This window comes from Crotalus tigris, unplaced genomic scaffold (genome assembly GCF_016545835.1).
Source record: "Crotalus tigris isolate CLP2741 ecotype Arizona unplaced genomic scaffold, ASM1654583v1 scf7180000024376.1991246, whole genome shotgun sequence".
NCBI classification, from domain to species: Eukaryota; Metazoa; Chordata; class Lepidosauria; order Squamata; family Viperidae; genus Crotalus; species Crotalus tigris.
Window position 1 is genome coordinate 1,675,762 of NW_024100546.1, and position 20,244 is coordinate 1,696,005.

The 20,244-nt window shown below is 36.1% G+C and overlaps 1 protein-coding gene across 5 annotated transcripts in view; it reads right to left on the minus strand.

Moving 5' to 3' along the window:
- Positions 1-20,244, minus strand: part of RBMS1 (RNA binding motif single stranded interacting protein 1) — a 151,166-nt gene that overhangs the window by 25,987 nt on the left and 104,935 nt on the right. For all 5 annotated transcript variants that reach the window (XM_039328452.1, XM_039328451.1, XM_039328450.1 and 2 more), the window contains exons 4-5: positions 12,322-12,413; positions 1,351-1,508 (exon numbers count right to left, since the gene is read on the minus strand). In XM_039328452.1, the coding sequence (XP_039184386.1) occupies positions 1,351-1,508; positions 12,322-12,413 (250 nt within the window). The remainder of the gene's footprint in view (positions 1-1,350; positions 1,509-12,321; positions 12,414-20,244) is intronic.

Below are 20,244 nucleotides of genomic sequence, written 5' to 3' on the forward strand. Positions count from 1 at the left end.
CAACATAAATAAATAAAAATAAAATTTAATAATCAAAATTTAATAAATTAAAAATAAAACAAAAACAATAAACACTCAAGGGGCACAGTTGATGGACCACTGGATCTTTTCTTCCTGTCAGTTTTCCATGTTTTTATAAAACAAAGAAATGGATCATTAAGACAAATCGATTCATAGTTCTTTCTTGAGGCACAAATGATCAACCTCAAATCATCATATTAAGACATATTCCTAATTGGGCCTTTCAGATGTCCTAACCATGTACCCATTCCCAGCATTACAAACTTTTTAAGGGAGTTGGATCTTCACACAATGTGTCCAAAACAACAAAGGCAGGATAAAAAAAATTCTATCAAAAAAATGACCAGCTGAGCCTGCTCATTTGTGCCTTGAATGAGAACTCTGGATTGATTTGTGATTGATATGAGACATTTTAAAAGCAGTCTTACAAACTATGGCAAATGTGAGATATTTATGATTCTTCAAAAGTTGCTAAATGAAATCTTCCAGGAATAGCTGAGAAAAGGCAAGATGTGAATGTACATTGATTTGTTCTTTGATCCATTTACTTGTTCTTTTGGTTATCCATGGTATTCTTAAGACTCTTCTCCAACAACAAAAGCATCAATACATTTCTCTTCTGATTGCTCAAAGTCAAATATTTGTAATATTTATGAGTTTTTTTTCTACATAAAAAGCCATTTAACTGACTATAATATTCACTAACAAAAGCACGCAAATGGAACTGCCTGTCAATTAACTACTTGTCTGACAGCAATCTAAACTGCTCTTATGTAAGTGATCGCCTGCTTCTCAATTGCAACAGCAATGACACTTAAATTGAACCTTGCAATAGTAAATAAAAATGAGGGAAAACTTTGCTGCCTAGGAGTCAAGATTTATTTCATTTAGATACAAATGTTACATGATTTGATCAACAGATATATATATACTTCATATAATTATCTCATCCCTTATTTTTCAGATGGTTGAATATTATTTGATCTATTAGTTGAGCCAGTACTATTTGTTCAAATGATCATCTCTGAATCAAATTCATTTTTATAGCAAAGCCAGAAAGGTTTTCCCAGCTCAGCATCTCTTTGCCCCTGAAGAAATGTAATGTAGCTGGAATGTCCAATCCAATAGAAGAGAATATATGTAGGTCAGGCTGGTTGCTTGCTCACAGATATCTCATTACCCAACTAGGAAACATCAACAGTGCACTGATGATGTTACCTATTTGGGTAATGAGACATCTGTGAACAAGCAGCCAAGTTTAGAGAGCACCAAAGACTCAGGAAGACACACAATTAAAAAAAAAAAAACCTTACATGAATGACAACCTACCTTGCAAAGCCAACTCCACGACTTGTGCCATTGGAATCACGAAGTATTCTTGTTGAGATAACTTGTCCAAAAGGTTTTAGCATATTCTCAAGCTCTTGTTCATCCATTGAAAGTGGCAAATTGGAAATATATAAATTAGTTGGATCTTGCTCCTGTTGCTGAAAAGCAATTAACATTATCTTATTAGTTGTTACAGTTATGAGCTATACAAAATATAAGATAGCTTCTATGGGATTTAATCTATTGCCAAGTCTTCAGAATAAAGTGAATCTAATAATAAGATAGGTTACAGCCAACAAACTTTTAATTCTGAAGTCATCAAACAGCAGTCTACCAAGCTTCAATGGAGATCAATGAAAACTTCTCTAAAGAAATGGTTGTGTCCAAAACCTATGATTACATCTATTCACTGCTACCAGCATTCACAGCATGAAGCTCTTCCTTTTTGTGATAATGTAAGCTATTATTATCTCTACAATTACATTCAAATGAAAAAATCCCAAATAAAAGGAGAAGCATTTGCTCCACAATGGCACAGAAAGCAAAGATGGAAGGCTGTGCTGCTTAACACCCTCCCCCCAATAACAAATTATCTCAATTATAACTAGTTGATTAGACTGATTCACATGAAAAACAAAAGACAAAAGTTGCCATGTATGTTGTCTGCCTTCTCTTTTTTATATTATAAAAGTGTCTTTGAGGAAGCATCCATCACAATGATTCAGAAGGTCAAAATTCATGCCTTGTGTTCAAAATCTCTATTAAGCTAGATGAAGATTCTTCTACTCATTTATGTTATTAATGACACTGTCAACATCCACAGGAAAAGCCACTCCTGGAGTCCTTAAAATATGTGAGTAGCTGGAGGCTTAAAGGAAGCACACAGATTTTCAATGCAATATTTAGATTCAGACTTATTTATAAATCCTATGCTTACATTTTCTTTTTCTTAGCTAAATCTCCACCCACACATACTTTCTAAGTTCCTAATAGCAAAGAATATGTGGGTTTCTTTTATGAAAACTACCCTTGCCAGATATTTAAAAAAAAACCCTCATTTTTCCTTTGCTTTCTAAGCTGCAGTGCACGACTAGAGAGCATTTTTAAGGCCTGGAAGGTTATAAGGGAAAAAGCACAAGTGGGAAATGAGCTTTTACTATAAACATATAAACACACATACACACACAAACTTTCCTCTGGCTCCAGCTGTGTAAAAATATTAACTCAACCAATTCACATGTAATAACAAAGCAAAACACATTTAAGATCGTAGTTTATGTGTCATAAATTCTGAATAACCATGTTGAGACTCTAGAAAGAGTACAGAGAAGAGCAACAAAGATAATCAGGGGACTGGAGGCTAAAACATATAAGGAACGGCTGCTGGAATTGGGTATGTCTAGTTTAAGGAAGAGAAGGACGAGGAGTGACATGATAGCAATGTTCCAATATCTCAGAGGTTGCCACAAAGAAGAGGAAGTCAAGCTATTCTCCAAAGTACTTGAAGGCAAGACAAGAAGCAATGGATGGAAACTAATCAAGGAGAGAAGCAACCTAGAACTAAGGAGAAATTTCCTAACGGTGAGAACAATTAATCAGTGGAACAAATTGCCTCCAGAAGTTATGAATGCTCCAACAGTGGAAATTTTAAAGAGATTGGACAACCATTTGTCTGAAATGGTATACGGTTTCTTGCCTGAGCAAGGGGTTGGACTAGAAGACCTCCAAGGTCCCTTCCATCTCTTATTCTATTTGCAAAAGACATAAGATATAAATGTATTGGAGATAAGACAACAAAATAAGATTTCTTTGGGAAAATATTCAGATTTACGTAAGTTTTTAATTCGATGAAGGTATTTTACAGTTTAGAAAAATAAAGGTTACTGCACATTTAGGAATCTAGCAGTGTAAGGCATTTGCATCTTTTAGGGTATTTTATGTTAATCTTTCACTATTAACATATAAGGAAGATGGTAATATATTAAACTTTCAGTGTGATGAATATACTTGGTTTTCCTAAAATATAACAAAATACCTTTACTAAAGTAATAGTAATACGCAAAGTTAATCATTTCATCATAGAGTTTGTGCAAATCCTAAAATATGCTCCAAGATGCAAAAAAAAACAACCCAACAACCCAAAAAACCCCGAAATAGAATTCACTCCTAAATCACAGCTTATTAAAAGCACTCCACACACATACACACATACATTCTCTCCTTCTCTATTGTTTTTTGAAACGTATTTCCCATATTATGGCCTTGTAACTTGACGACCAGCAACTTGTATGCATAAGTTTAAACTTTTGTTTATTTGAAGCGGACTGTTTTAGGCCTAAGAAAATTAACAGATACACAAAATATTTAAAGGGCTTTAGTTGATGAGAGCAAGACTGTGATATTTGTAACAGCATTCAGGCCTAAAAATAATTATTCTGAGAAATGAACAGCAACTGTTATGGATTTAATTCCCTACTTCTTGATTTATGAAGAAGCTAGATTAGGGACATACATTGTTCCTACTTTAAGGTGATACCTACCTTATGGAATTATCTTTAATAATAATGAGCCACAGGTAAATTTATTTTTGAATATCCCACCAGATTTAGACAGTTTAATGTGTTGGTGCTTTTTTATTGATATGTTAAAGCAGAGGTTTAAGCAGTCATTTGATCTGGTTTGCTTTTACCTTTACCAATTATCTTCAATCCATTCTGATTTGTTGAAAAAATTATTACTATTACCTGCATAAATAACTGACATCTTGATCATTCAAATAAGATTGAATAACGATTAGTACAAATATTGGTAATCACTATAATTTGGATTAATTAGCCGCACTGGCTAAAGCAATGCAAATCCTATTTGTTTAATTCTTATGTGCCCAGTCAAGTGCCTCATTTAATATCAAGTGCCTTATTTGGCTATCACATTTTACACCATCTTCAGCTTCCAATCCAAGCACAAGAATGAGCCAATTTAAAATGCATTTTGCACACACCTATAACATTATTGCAATGGGAAATGTTGCATATTCACAAAATGGCTGCTATCCTCTTCGGACTACTACCCCAGTTTGCTTAGCTTTCCCTCAACTACTGGGCTACATTTTCCCCAAAATTCTGTTGCCTCCCACTATTTTTATTCTTTAATGATGTCAAAGAGGCCTCAAAGGCAGTCATGGAGATAGATAATACCATGGTCCAATGCTTTGGGCCTGTGGGAAGTCAGTTCTCCACTGATTCATAACAAAAATCACAGATGGAGCCTGTAACCTAACAAGAATCAAGGGAACTATTTATTTGGGGGTGATGTTATCTGTTTCTAATGCAAAATTGTTTAAAAATAACTATGAAAGGTTGTGGGCTAGTGTACAGAAAGACTTGAGAAATTGGGAGAAGTTGCAATTATCTCTCATGGGAAGAATTGCAGTGATAAAAATGAATATTCTACCCAAATTTCTTTTTCTGTTTCAAATGTTACCGATTTTGAAGAACGAGATTAATTTAAGTGAATGGCAGAAAGGTATCAATAAATTCATTTGGGCAGGGAAAAAGCCAAGGGTAAAGTTTAAAATCATGCAAGACTTCCATGAGAGAGGTGGATTCAAGGTACCGAATCTGAAATTATATTATGATGCGGTGGTTTTAACATTAATCAGTGATTGGGTAAATTTAACAAATCTTGAGATACTCCATTTGGAGGGATGGGATTTACTTTTTGGTTGGCATGCCTATTTAATATTTAATAAAAAAGTGGATCGGGCTTTTAAATCTCATATTATAAGAATTTCTTTACTTAGGGTTTGGAGAAAATATTATAAAAGTGATTTTAAAGTACCATTATGGGCTATACCTTGGCATGCGATAGAAGGAATAAAAAGAGGTGTTAAAATGGACACGGTGTCTTACACACAGTTACTTAGATGGGATGGACAAAATTGGCAGTTAAAATCACTGGAAGAGTTAGTACACGAAAATATTACTTATTCTTGGTTTCAATACAGGCAATTAGTAGACAGATGGAAGATGGATTGTAAGGTGGGTTTTCTCAGAGAAGATGAAAATTTTATTAAGCAAGTGAGGGATCAAAGACAAACTCATATTAAGAGAATTTATGGGGTTCTAGTGGAATTGGACTCAGAAACGGAATTAATTAAAGATTGTATGATCAGATGGGCGCAGAATTTTGGTGAACCAGTCCTATTGGATACTTGGGAAACTATTTGGGTGAGAAATGTTAAATTTACACAAGCACAGAATCTAAGGGAGAATTTCTACAAAATGTTTTATAGATGGCACCTTGATCCACAAAAAATGTCTTTTATGTACCCTGACCTACAGCCTAAATGTTGGAGATGTGGCTGTATGGATGCCACCTATTATCACATCTGGTGGTCATGCAGAGATATAAAAGCTTTTTGGATTAAGATATGGTGGAATATTCAGAGAATTTTCAGAAGGACGGTAAAATTTACTCCACAATTATTTTTGCTAGGTATAGTTACTGATTGTGATACAAAGGAGGTTATATTGATGTTAAATTTGATTACAGCCGCAAGGCTGTTAGTAGGACAATATTGGAAGCAGGAATCTTTGCCTACTTTGCAGGAATGGTTCCTTAAAGTGTCTTATTTGGCGGAAATGGCAAAGATTTCGGCTTTCTTAAAAGAACAATCGCAAGAGAAATTTCTTGCTGTTTGGGATAAATGGATAAAGTTTATACAATTTAAATTGGATATAAAAAATATCATTTAGCTTTTTTATAACTTTTATTTTTATATATATACATATATCTTAGTGTTATATTCTCTTTTTTTATATAACTTTTTTAAAAAAATTTTTTTTTTAACTAAGCCTATATTCTGCTCTGGGAAGCTCCGGGGGGGGGGGAGGGAGTGGGTGTTTTGGGGGGGGTTGGGGAAGGGTTGTTTTGTTTTGTTATGGTTGGTTTTTTTGTTTATGTTATTCTTGTATTGTTTTGTTTTTCTGTAAAAATTTATAAAAATTTTCAATTAAAAAAAAAAAAAGAATCAAGGGAACTGTCTATGGTTACTGCCTACACTGCCTTTGATAGATACTCAGTATTATTTAACAAATTTTCAGAGAAAATGCTCTGCTGTTATCAAAGATGCTTTTGTGAATGAGGTAATCATCAGAAGGAAAAAGTTAACAGAAAGATAACAAAATTTAAGTCTAGGCAACAAATGCTTTAGATAAGGGAACATTTTATACCTGTAATCTATATCAGAAATAATGATTTATAGAAGATACATTAGAATTTTCCAAGAAAAGAATTACTCAGCAAATCTAAAAAATCCTGGTCAGAAACATACAGCAGTAATTCTATTAAAACAAATATGATTTAAAAATAAAAATAAAAATAATTGTGCTCATTTTGTTCTAGAGCAAGCACTGACTTTCATTCCTGGAAAGCTGACAATTTTATAATGTTGTCTAATTGCTTATTTCCAATTCAATCCTTTTTACTAAATGCATACACATATTCCAAAGTAAAAATGCCCCATTTTGACGTAAAAATGATGGTTTCAAGTATAAGAGTGCAATATGCTTCGGTTTTGACCCTTTCCAAAATGTTTCAACATAGAAACAGAGTTATATGAAACTTGGAATACTTCTACAAAGACCTAACCTCCCATTTCATATTCAAAATAGTAGTTCTGCGCTGTTCAAGGGGGTGTTTAAACCTTGAAACCAACGACATGCACATGTGGGGACAAGAGTTGCTTATATGAATGATGAAACAAATATCCTGGCATAAGCTTCCCTCTTTCATGGATGCATCATGTTGGACACATATACCTCAAGAGCAGAGCTTAAGTTGTGATGTTCATTTTGTCATTCTGATGAAACTGGGTGCCTCTGCTTGAAACAGTTCAAATTTGAAATGCTTTACATACCAATATTTTTCACACCAGAATTTGTAAGTTGATTTCCATTCTAAAATAAAAAGTTTTTTCAAATTTACATGAGACTAAGAATGCTCAAACCAAAAACTTCATCTCAAATAATTTCCTCTTATGGCAAACTTCTAAGCACCTCTCCAATTATCCTTTAACCTGTAAATTGCTATGGTATCAAAGAAATATTTAAGAACACATTTATCATCTACATTTATCAACTCAGCATTGGCTAGGGATTTTTCAGGTGCACGGAATATACCAGTAATTAACAAAATCTATGGCAAATCTGGACTTGTTGCTCTGTATTGTGCAAAGCTACTCTGGAGAAAATTACTTTAGGCAAAAGCAACATGTAGGCTACTAAATAATACAAAGTATTTTAAAAATTAGTCTGATTTGGTAGTAAGAAAATATTCAGTTGTGCATAACTAATGCAAAAGTTAAAGGCTGAATATTATTACTTTTTTTACATCGATAAAAGTCCAGACCTGAGGTGTAAACACTTTGATTGGGGCCCTATATTACCTCAGTGATCTCTAAGATACCTTCTAATCCGTATATTTTAAAATTTATATAATCTATCTATGGCTCACAACTAGAAATTATATCATCATCGTTGTCGTCGTTGCAATCTAGAGATCAGGGACAAGTCCTAAATTAGATTTTTCTGTGACATAGTTGTCTTTTTTTACGTAAACACATTTTTTTACAAAAGGAAACAAATGAAACCTAAGTTTGCAGTCTAAAGTGGTACAAACCAGGCACAGATATATCAATTTGCAAGGAATGGCCACATCTAAAATATGACTAGATTCACTTATCAGGCTAATCTATGGTCTGATTAATCATGATTTCTTGAATAAAGTGTACTTTATTCATATCAGTTATAAAACATGATTGCAAACTGTAATAGCTAGGTTCATGTCACTTGATAAATCAACTGCAAAACAGTAAATTACATTGTGATTTAGCATGATGTGCAAACTCACCTATGCATGTTGGAACTAATATAGTAACAGTATTGAGTAAGTTCAGTCTCTTTTACATGCAAAATTAATGCATTTTTTGTTCTTTTATGCTTGCTGGGAGGGACTCTACCTAAGTAAATATTTAAATCAGACATCCTCACTGATTAAAACAGAGTTACTTATCAAATTAGGTCACTATTATATGCATTTTAAAAAGCATTCTCTACTGCTCTTTCCATTTTACGCCACATAACCAATGCTTATTTTAAATATATATATATATATATATATATATATATATATATATATATATATATATATATATATACATACACATACACATACATACATACACACACATATATATATACATACATACATACATACATACACACACACACACACACACACACACACATACACAAAGACTTACAACAGTTTATTTAGTGATCAAAGTTACAATGGCACTGAAAAAAGTGACTTATGACCATTTTTCACACACAAGACTATTGCAGCATCCCCATGGTCAGATGATTTATATTTTGATGCTTGATAACTGACTCACATTTATAATGGTTGCAGTGTCCGTGTTACTAAATTTAACAACTGCAGTGATTCAGTTAACAAATGTGACAAGAAAAGTTGTAAAATGGGGCAAAATTCTCTTAAATTTCTCGTTTAGCAACATAAACTTTGGGTTCAATTGTGGTCATCATCAAGGATTACCTATATAAAGCTAAATAATAAAGTCAAAACTTTTAAATGTTATGAGTAAGAAAATAGATTCCATTAAATAGTGCATCAGTTATACAATCTCCTCTATACAATGGATTATCTCAATCCCTTTCAATGAATGCAAATAATGACCATTTTACTGGATAACCTTTGTTGTGTCCTAGACAAAGTGAATATAGTCCTCTCAGTCATGTAAAACTCTCAGAACAATTTGATACTGTCAATCATGACATCTTAACAAGTTTCCTTTGGGGGTCTGGGAGAAAGGTCACTCCTTTAGAATGGTTCCATTCCTTCCTGAATAGGTAGTTGCAGACAATAATGTTGGAAGTTGAGTGGTTGAATCTCAGGCTACTGCTTTGTAGGGTGCAACAAGCCTCAGAACTGTCTCCCTGCAATTTAACAGTTATATGAAATTGATCGGAGAGGTCACCTGTTAGTATGAAATGAGGTCTCTTTAATATAATGATGATAACCAATTGTACATCCCAAACATGAGCTGATGTGGATATGCAGTGGAGAGCCTCACATAGTATGGAGGCTATGGATTGTACAAAATAAACTAAAAGAAAAGATGGAAGTAAGATTGGTCTTGGATGGGATCACACACCTTCCAAAGAAGCAGCCTGGAGGTTCTTCTGGACAACTAATGATTAACCAGTAGGTAGAATCTCTGGTCAGGGAGTCATTACCCAACTTCAGCTAAGGCCTTGGCAGTACTTAGTTATGCCTTTGTCCTCATGACGCAAGACAATTGGTGTAGAATCTGTTTACCTGCATCAGGTAAAGGCAGGCTTCAGTTTGGTGCTACCAGTTTTGTGGGGCACTGCGTTAGTTATCATTAGGCTTCAAAGTGCTGGTTGTATAAAGTCCTACATCGGTGTACTTCTATGTATTATTGGGTTTGAACTTTGTGTTCTGCGTAGGAAGGGATGTTTCAGATCTGCCTCCTCTAGAGACGGGTGGGGTGCCTTCTCAGTGGCCATCCTGTCTGTGTGATAATATCTATACCTACACTGTTATCTTTTAGGAGGGCTGTAAAGGTGGTTTTCTTCTTCCAGTTATTTAGGGTTTAAATTGCTTATTTTCTTGATCATTTTCATTGACGATGGATAATAAGGTGAAATTTAGGTTTTGAAATTTAATTTTAACTGGATTTCGTGAAATTGTATAGTTTTATAGCACTTAATTCTGTTTATGTGCTTTTATAACTGTGAATCAGCTAGAGTGGTTTGAATATGGCAAGATATAAATTTTATAACAGTCATTATAGCGTGTGAGAAGACCTCTGGAGACATGTATAAATTGTTTTATTTTTTGTTTGGTGTCACATATATAGACATTAAACAATATGACACAACCATTAACAAAGAGACCCAAAGAACAAGGCACATTGCATTTGACTTCAGAAAGAGCAAATGTTTTCGTGCATGTGATAAAATATGCATTAATACACATATGGTTTACATTTTGTTTTCCTGGAATTCATCCAAGGATATTTCTATTAGCTCTGCTTTTCCTTAGCTGAGAATCCTAGGGAAAGTACAGCATCACTGAAAATGCAGCAATACTTTACACTTGGGAACAGGACTAATATTATAAAAAGGCTATGTCTGGCCCCTATTTAATCTTTCTAAAACACAGTCACAATAAATAACTTAAAAGTTCAAAATAGCAAAGATTTTTCGACCTGAAAGGAGACATCTTAAAAGAATAGCTACTAAGTGTATGGATCAAGACTTGCCTGCCATTATCAACAAGGGAATCAATGTACATCAGCTCTAATGAAATAGTATGTGCAATCGATGTATTATTCAAGGCTCGCAACATATCTCTTCCTCCATATGCCCCTTCACCACTTATGGAACAGATAAGAGTGACTACAAGTAAAAAAATAACCTTCAGGGTCTTTGGCAAATGCTTGCTTCCAATATCTTGTATTGGACTATCTACATATTATCTTTAATATACTGTATGCATCAATTTTTCTCCCCTTCCCAAAACTAGTAATGGGAAGGCTCGTTGGGATTTGCAATGTACTGTAATATTTTCTCCTACCACTGTAGCCCTAATCCAGAACAAGCTTCTCCTCATGCTTGTAATTTGAACTATATAAAAAAGCTCCCTTTGAAGAAAGCTGGGCCTTATGATAGCTATGTAACACTAGAAGACTTGGTAAAGGACCAGTGAGAAATCACCTATGGACATTCTTTTAAAACAGTAGCAGTGAAACTTTAAATTATGTTTATTTATTCCCAATATGAGAAGAAATTATGCTACTTCTGAACAAATAAGGCCAGCTTTGCAACAATTCTTTTCAACTTTTTCTTGAACAGAGAAAAGAAAAGGGTTTTTTTTTTCCCCCAGACAGACAACCTGCCAATAACGGTAAATAGTTTCTGAGAGAGAACATTTAGTTTCTTTACAGCAGTCACAGTATCAAGAACTATAGGTCCAAGGTTACAAAATCAAATAATCTCAAGTAAAACATTTCCAAGGATAAAACTTTGCTCTGTAAGTAGAGGTATACATGAGACACTCAATTTACTGCACAATACTATACATTTGTCTTTAGAAGTTAGCATTGCTGAGTTCACTGAGGTCTGTTATTACCAGTCTAAATGGTTGGTTCACTTTAGAGGTCCTTCAATAAGCATGCAGAAAGTCTCCACTTTAAATTTAAAATTACAATTTAATTTATTCAGCTAGTGGTCTATGGTTTGGGCACCAGGCTACAGTCTAAGAGACTTTGAGATCTAGTCTTGATTTAGGCATGAAAACCATCTGGATGATTTTGGGGCCAGTTATTCTATCGCAGCCTAACCCACCTCAAAGGATTGTTATTGTGGAGAAAATAGGAGGAAAGGAGTTTTATGTATATTCACTGCCTTATTTTTAAAAATAACAAAATAGGGTTAAACATTTGTACAGCAGTTCAACTCAAACACAATTTGAACTATTATCCCTAATGATGTTTTTTATTTTAAGAAATATGTTGCTGTAAGGAATATAGCTGTAGATCAACATTTCTCCATCCAGGCAATTTCTAGAAATTATGAAGAATTCTGGGTATTGAACCGGACACAGCTGAAAATTGCTATGGTTTGGTACACTGCTTTAGATCAAGTTAAACAAATTAACACAGGAGCCTAAATAAAATTATGTTGAAAAAAACCAAGTCTTAACAGCTTGTTTCCAGGTTTTATAAAGGCACAGTCTTTTTGAAGACAGATGGACAATGGAATAGTTCAATGATTACTTTAAATACAGTCTTCTCTTTTCTTTAGGTTCCATTTAGGTTGTATCAATGCTACACACTGATTTTTCACTAGTACATTATCTTACCTTTGCCATCTGTGCTTGAACTCCAGTGGCTTTCAGGGCAGATACGGCTTTCTGAGCTGCAGCCGGACTATCAAAGTCCACAAAACCATAACCTAAAATTAAAAAAAAGAAAAAGTTTAATAAGAAATGTTCACTTTTCATTCTACTTAAAGGTACAGAATTGGAGGCTTATTACAATAAATGAATATTTTATTTTGTCCTCATAATGATCTCATTAGAAATCACAGGAGGATTTATTGAATGCCATTCAGCAAATGTCATGCCTGAATGGAAGATCTAAAGCTGGTTCTCCACATCCTAGTTTTCTTAAAAGCTTATAAATAATCATGCAGGCCTTAAACTTATTTCACCTTCGTATACAGATTTTGGGGCAAGAATAGATAGAACCAAAATACTTCTGAGTCTTCTGAATAGTGCACATATATGACCTATAAAAACACACCACTGATGGAATTCCTTCAGCATGTTTTTGAGAAATATTTTCCAGGTACCACAATGGATACCCAATGTATTCTCCAGCTAGAACTGTTATACTTAGGATTGATACAATAATGATACCCTGAGCTACTGATTAAATAGTAGTGGTCTAATCCCTCTGATTTCTGATAAATTTATCAGCAAATGGAAAAACTATCTTACATGAGTTGAATCACTGTGACTACTCTCTGGAAGCCTTACTAGCCTTAGCTTTCGTCGAGCCAAAGCCAAAATAGGGCAGATAATAATAGATACAGAAAACTAGGAAGCTCAATCCTATGGGCCAGTAATTGTCTACCCAGATGCTTAGCCCTTTAACCATAGTTTAGCCAGGTAATTGAGACAGATTGAAATATCAAAAAATAAACTATGATATTAGCACAATTTAATGTTTTGCCTGCAGCTGTCTTGGGAAAGAGACATAAGAAAATTCCTTTTCATAAATGGCTTTGCATGTGGAAGGGTCATGTTGAAACTATTGCCCAGTTTCTTCCATATTCTCCATTTTATCAGGATATTTGTACATGCTATTTGATATGGTTAGTATCAAATTATTCAGGCCATCCAGATTGATTTTATCTCAGGTATTTATTGTCTCGTCGAATTGCTACAGTCTCTATAAAAATTGCTAAATACTATTATATTACCTGCAAACAATGAAAGAGAATAATTGCACAATTATTTTTGAGAGTAGAGTAATATTTTATATTCGTGGTTTTATTACTCTATATTTTAGCTTATTTAACTGTAACTAATCATAGTCTACTGTCAGCATTTTTGTTGCATTAACATAAACATTAATTTAAATCTATTAACATAAAAGATTCCTTTTAGGTTTAGTTATTTAGATTAGACTTAGGTTTAATGTTTGTAATTTTATGTTCTATTTTTTTACTGCAGTCATAGTTGCATGGACCCCACTGTATTGTAATACATTTTATTTTGCTAGTCATTGACCAAAATAAAAGTTTCTTCTTCTCAATCAATACTGAGTCTGCCAATTGAGTTTTCTTATGAAAGCTTTTAATTAGCTTCCCATGACACCAAAATGTAAGACTTCTATTTACTGTCAGTTTAATATAATCAGTTTCTGATCCTAGTTAGGAAACTAATATTAAACCAATATTATAACCAAATCTGTTTTAGTAAAAAACAAAAAAATACTTAAAGTTAAGAAGATCAAAAGGTGAAACCATGTATGTATAAGAAAGAAATAAGTATAGTGTGGATAGTGTAAGCAATTGAATATTTTGTTGGGCTTAATAAGTTTATTTTTATTTCTTTTTATGCTACAATTTATTAAGGCAGATTAAGCATATAAACCTTTAAAAGAAAGCAAGCAGTCATGCTATAAGCCTAGTCATATGTGCTAGTTTAATACTTTGTGTTAGCAAAATAATAACAATAACTAATTCTAGTATATTTATAACAGAGTAATCTCAGATTTAGTTCAAGCGTGTTTATACTTTAGTTTGTGGGATGATAGAACCAGAACTGCCTAAGAAATAAGCTTCCTGAATCCCAATCTTACTATAAATCACTAATGTAAGCTACAACTAAATTAAAAGTTAATTTGAAAATCATATCATATTGTTAAAAACAGACTTGAGATGTCTATCTGGATGCCATTGTTTATTTATTGCAGCATATTCCATTCACTACAGAATATTTATAATCATGCTTTCATTGATTACCATATGTACAGCTACCCTTCAGTCTCCGTTTTTATGAGTATATACTCTTTCATTACTCAACCATTGAATATGCTATTGACATTTCATAGCTGAAATGGTGACATCTCCTCCTCCTGAAGGAAATGGCTAAGATTTATTTATGCTAAGTTCCTTGTTGTCCTGCTATGCACTGCAATATCATTACAAAAAACCATGCATTTGCATCTTCACAAAATACAGCACAAATTGGGCAAAGTTGAAAGCTGAATAGAGCTGGTTAAAATCTGAACAGGAAATTCAGTACATCTAATGGGAGATGACATCTGGACCACAGCTCCTAACCAATCAGAACACACCTCCACCCAATCAGAACACAGCCAAGCTCTCATCCAATCAGTTCATACCCCCACTGGCAGTTAAAAGGAAGAAACAGCTACGATCACACATTGCTCCTAGAAGCACAAAGCCGAAAACACCAGCCTGAAGATGATGAATGAGACTTCGTTGAAACGTCGCCAAGACACTTCCAATTTGACGTGGGAGAAAACCCGAATAACCAAAGACCTACATACAAACACTCACGAAAACCTCAGAAAACAAATATTGTACTTCTACGGGGAGGACATCCACCATCTGACCACGACTATGAAAAATTCGAAATCCAAAGAGCTTCCATTTTATGTGACCTCGCATTCCTACGCAAGTGCCGAGATCAAAATTTAATCCCCACAGGTTTCCAATTGAAATTCCACTCCAACTCTGTAGCCACCAAAAGCATCCTGAAAAGAATAGAATTGGCCCTAATCAGAAATGAACTTCACACAAAAAGATTCCTCCTAGACCGAATCAACAAAGATCTCCTCACACTTCACCTCAAACTCAGCAACAAGATCCACCCCACACTTTGGGACAAATCCAAACAACTCGCCGTCTGGAGAGCCGAAACACAGACCACCCTCAAGACAGACACACACACCAATAAACTCTGAAGATTACAAGAATGCCAGAAACTAACCCCTCCTCCCTCACAGCCACACATAACACAAACTGTGCATAACATCTCAGATAGGATCCTCACCAAAGCCAAAACCAATGTCCTTTCCAAAGGATTCAACTTTGCAGTCGCTCCCAAACACATCCCCACTGAAACCATTATATGCGGAGTTGAAAGCAGCCTGACCAAAATCAACCCCGATGACGCGAACAGAATCAGACTCGAAATCACCAACATCCTCTGCACCAGCAAGCCACCCAAAAGCAACTTACCCAAAGAGGAACAGACAGCATTACTTAACCTGAAAGAAGACACCAGCATAATAATCTTACCAGCAGACAAGGGAAACGCCATGGTGCTAATGAACACATCTGACTACCAAACCAAATTAACCAACCTACTCCAAGACTCTACATACAAACCCCTAAACACAGATCCCACCACCCACCTGGAAAAAACCACCAGATCCAAAATAAAAGCCTCCCCCATTAGCGAAGAGATCCAGCAAAGAAACATTCCCAGAGAGAAATCATCCAGATGCCCCAAACTCTATGGTCTCCCCAAGATACACAAAGAAGGAACCCCACTTAGACCCATAGTCAGCTCCATAGGCTCACCTCTACAAAACCTAGCCAAATTTCTCGCCAAACAACTACAGCCCTATGCAGAATCCATCACCTCACATGTAAAAAACTCATTCCATTTCATAGAGATCATAAAGAAACAAAACTTACAACCCAGCGATCTACTCGTGAGCTTCAATGTCATTTCCCTCTTCACCCAAGTGCCAATCAAAGAAGCCTTGACAGCTATCCAAAACAAATATAACCCCCCTCCCCCAAACACATCCTAGATCTGACCAACCACTGCCTATCCAACACATACTTTATCTATAACGGACAAAAATACAAACAAATAGAAGGAGCACCCATAGGATCACCCCTCTCACCTGTCATTGCAAACCTCTACATGGAATACTTTGAAACCCAAGCTCTAGAAAAATCGGATCACAAACCCAAACTCTGGCTCAGATACGTAGACGGCACCTTCATAATCTGGCCACAAGGGAAAGAAAAACTGGACAACTTCCTCCCACACCTCAACAGCCTACACCCCAAAATACAGTTCACCATGGAAACAGAAGCTAATAACCAACTTCCCTTCCTGGATGTCTTAGTCTACAGGAAATCCAATGGCTCCCTAGGACACACCATCTACCAGAAGAAAACACACACAAACTGCTATCTGCATGCTCTCTCACACCACCACCCAGCATAGATCAACTCCGTAGCCAAGACACTCATCTCTAAAACAAAACGCTTAGCTGATGAACAACACCTAAAAACCGAACTACACACTTTCACTAATGTACTTACATCCAATGGATTCCAAAGAAATAAGATTACCAAACTAATCCAAAAAGAAACCCCCCACTAAAATCCAAGACAGAGAACAAGAAAACGGCACAGCCCTCCTCCCTTACATAAAAGGCACCACAGACAGAATCAGCAAGATCCTCCACAAACACAACATCAAGACAGCATTCTGCACAAACAGAAAAATATCCACCATCCTATGAAACCCCAAAGACAAAATTGAGTTAGAAAATCAAGGAGTATACGAAATCCCATGCACCGCTTGTCCCACCACATACATCGGACAAACCAACAGAAGAATAAGTGCACACATTGAAGAACATAAGAACTCAGTCAAAAAAGAGGAACCAACTTCTTCCCTGGTCCAACACCTTAAAATCACAGGACATGAAATTGACTTTAAAAAGACCAGAATTATCGCCAAAACTGAACACTTTAATAACAGAATAATCATAGAAGCCATCGAGATAGAAAAATGCCCACACAGCATGAACAAATGAGATGATACTTCCCGCCTACCAGCCATTTGGAAACCCGCCCTTATTGACAAACGAGTCCCTAACACAAAGAATGATACCAGACCCACACTCACGAAAACCACACAGGTTGTCACCACCACACATCCACGCAAAAAGCAAACCCAAACCCACACCGGTGATGAGGCACGACCACAAACCAGAAGCCAGACCACAGCTGCATCATTAGCCACTTTAAACCCCTCCAATCCATACATGAAGCAAACTGACACCCACCATGAAGATGAGGCACGACCACGAACGCGAAACCAAACAACAGCAATGCAGCTCACCATCTCACGTCCCCCTGCAACTCAGACTAACCTGAGCACAACAAAGCCCCCACCCAAACAGAACACTCCCCCATCCAATCAGAGCACATCCAACCCCCCATTCAATCAGAGCACAGCCAAGCTCCTAACCAATCAGAACATAGCTCCACCCAATCAGAACACAGCCAAGCTCCCATGCAATCAGTTCATATCCCCACTAGCAGTTAAAAGGAAGAAACAGTTACGATCACACATTGCTCCTAGAAGCAAGAAGCTGAAAAACACCAGCCTGAAGATGACAAATGGGACTTCGTTGAAACGTCGCCAAAATACTTCCAATTTGACGCGGGAGAAAACCCGAATAACCAAAGACCTACATACAAACACCAGCGAAAACCTCAGAAAATAAATACATACATACATACATATATGTCATAAAAGTAAAAAAGGATATATGCAGTGTTATCTTCATTTTAGATGTCAAAAGAGTCTCTCTCTCTGTCTCCTCCCTCTATCTCCCCTTCTCTTTCTCTTTTTCTCTCTCCCTTTTTCTTTCTCTTTCCTCTCCCTCTTTCTCCTTTTTCTCTTTGCTCTCTCTCTTTTCTCTCCCTCTCTCTCTTTCCTCTCCCCCCTCTTTCTCTCTCTCTCTTTTTCTCCCCCCCTCTCTCCCTTTCTCTCTCTCTCTCTCTTCCCCCCCTCTCCAATCTTCTTCTCACCTGGCAAGCTGGCTTCAAGCTGTTCTCCAACAAGCTGACACACATTCTTATTGGGCTAGCTCAGGGGTAGACAACCTCAGTTCTTTTATGACTCATGGACTTCAACTCCCAGAATTCCTGAGTCAGCATAGCTGGGCTAGCTAACGCTCTCCTGTCCTTCCTGCTTCCTGCAGAGACGCAGCAAAGGGAGGAGCCCCACCCAATAAGGTTGTCAGCTCGTCGGAACAGGGTGAGGCTACTCTCTTTTTTTACACACACACACACACAGAGAGAGAGAGAGAGAGAGAGAGAGAGAGAGAGAGAGAGAGAGAGAGAGAGAGAGAGAGAAGCTCTGTCTCTGTCTCTCTCTGCAAATGGCAGAGGAGGCTGGGAGCCACAGGGGAAGGCTCAAAGAGCCGCATGCAGCTCCGGAGTCACAGGCTGCTGACCTCGACTTACATCAGTTCATTTGGTGACAATTCAAAGTTGCAACGGCACTGAAAAAAAGTGGCATGACTGTTTTTCATACTTACAATCACTGCAGTATACCTATGGTCATGTGATCGAAATTCAGATGTTTGGCAACTGACTCATGTTTATGATGGTTATGGTGTCCTGAGGTCATGTGATCACTTTTTGTGACTTTCTAACAAGCAGAAGTCAATGAGGGAAGCCAGAGTCACTTAACAACCATGTCACTAACTACAAGTGCAGTGATTCACTTAATAACTGTGACAAGAAAGGTTGTACAATAATGCAAAATTAACTTAACAATTGTCTCACTTAGCAACAAAAATTTTGGCCTCAATTGTGGTACTAAGTCGAGGACTACCTGTAATATGGGAGGTAGGAGCTACAATGGCAAGGAAGACTAGATAAAAACAACTATGCCACTCCAGTGATGGGATTCATCCGGTTTGCACCACTTCGGTAGAACTGGTAGCTAACTTTTTGTTGCCCAGGCCCAGAATCGACTTCCAGAAACCCACCACTGTGCCACTCCCACATAATTCAGCAAGGAAACTGCAGTGGATCCCTACACACTTTGCCAAGAGAAAGAACCATTCTTCCTACAAAAAAGATCAACCCTTTAGCTATATGCAATTAATTAATATTAAGTAAGAATTCATATTTAAGATTTAAAAAAAAATATCCAGGGATTAAGTTTGACTTTAATAAAGATTTGATTTGATTGATTTATGGATTGGGTGGAACACAGTAACTTTTTCGCCCAAACTTGTTATTGGCCATATATTGGTAATATTAGTCTATAAAATAACCTAGTTTAGTTTTGGGGATCAGGTACTACCCTAATAATTTGCCTTTTATATTTGAAAAGTCTAAATATGCTGTTTTCAGTATAGTTGAGAATTGCTCACTGTTTTGAAGAGGCATCTAATTCTCAGATTAGATAGGCAAAGCAGAGGAAAGGTGGAATATTTACTATATTAAGGCATTTGAATATAGAGAGCATTGACTATGATTATATTGTGTTGATTATGATGAGTAACAGATTACAATTAGAAAAATTAACACAAGGCTGTTTTCATTTCTGATGTGCAATATGAAACAAGGCACAGCTGAATAACTTCTTTTATATGGGAGATTATATTTGACAAATGTTCTGTCTTGATTCTTTCTGATTTATTATTTTAATTTTTCCCTCTAGAGCTGTGTGCAGAGAAAAAAAAATCCATCTCCTGCTTTTTGCAATGGTCTCCAGGCTCAGCATTTTCTGAGTTCAAAAAGCCAGAACTTGGGAAGGCCAAGCAGGAGAAGAGGTATATCTCAAGTAGCTCCAGAGGTCCTTGGGACCGGAATGATCCTTAGCCCACTCTAAAAAGAACATTTAGATTAATGCAAACTTACACCTGTCAATGCTAGTTCTATCCCTCTGCTCAAAATGGGATACATTTTAAAA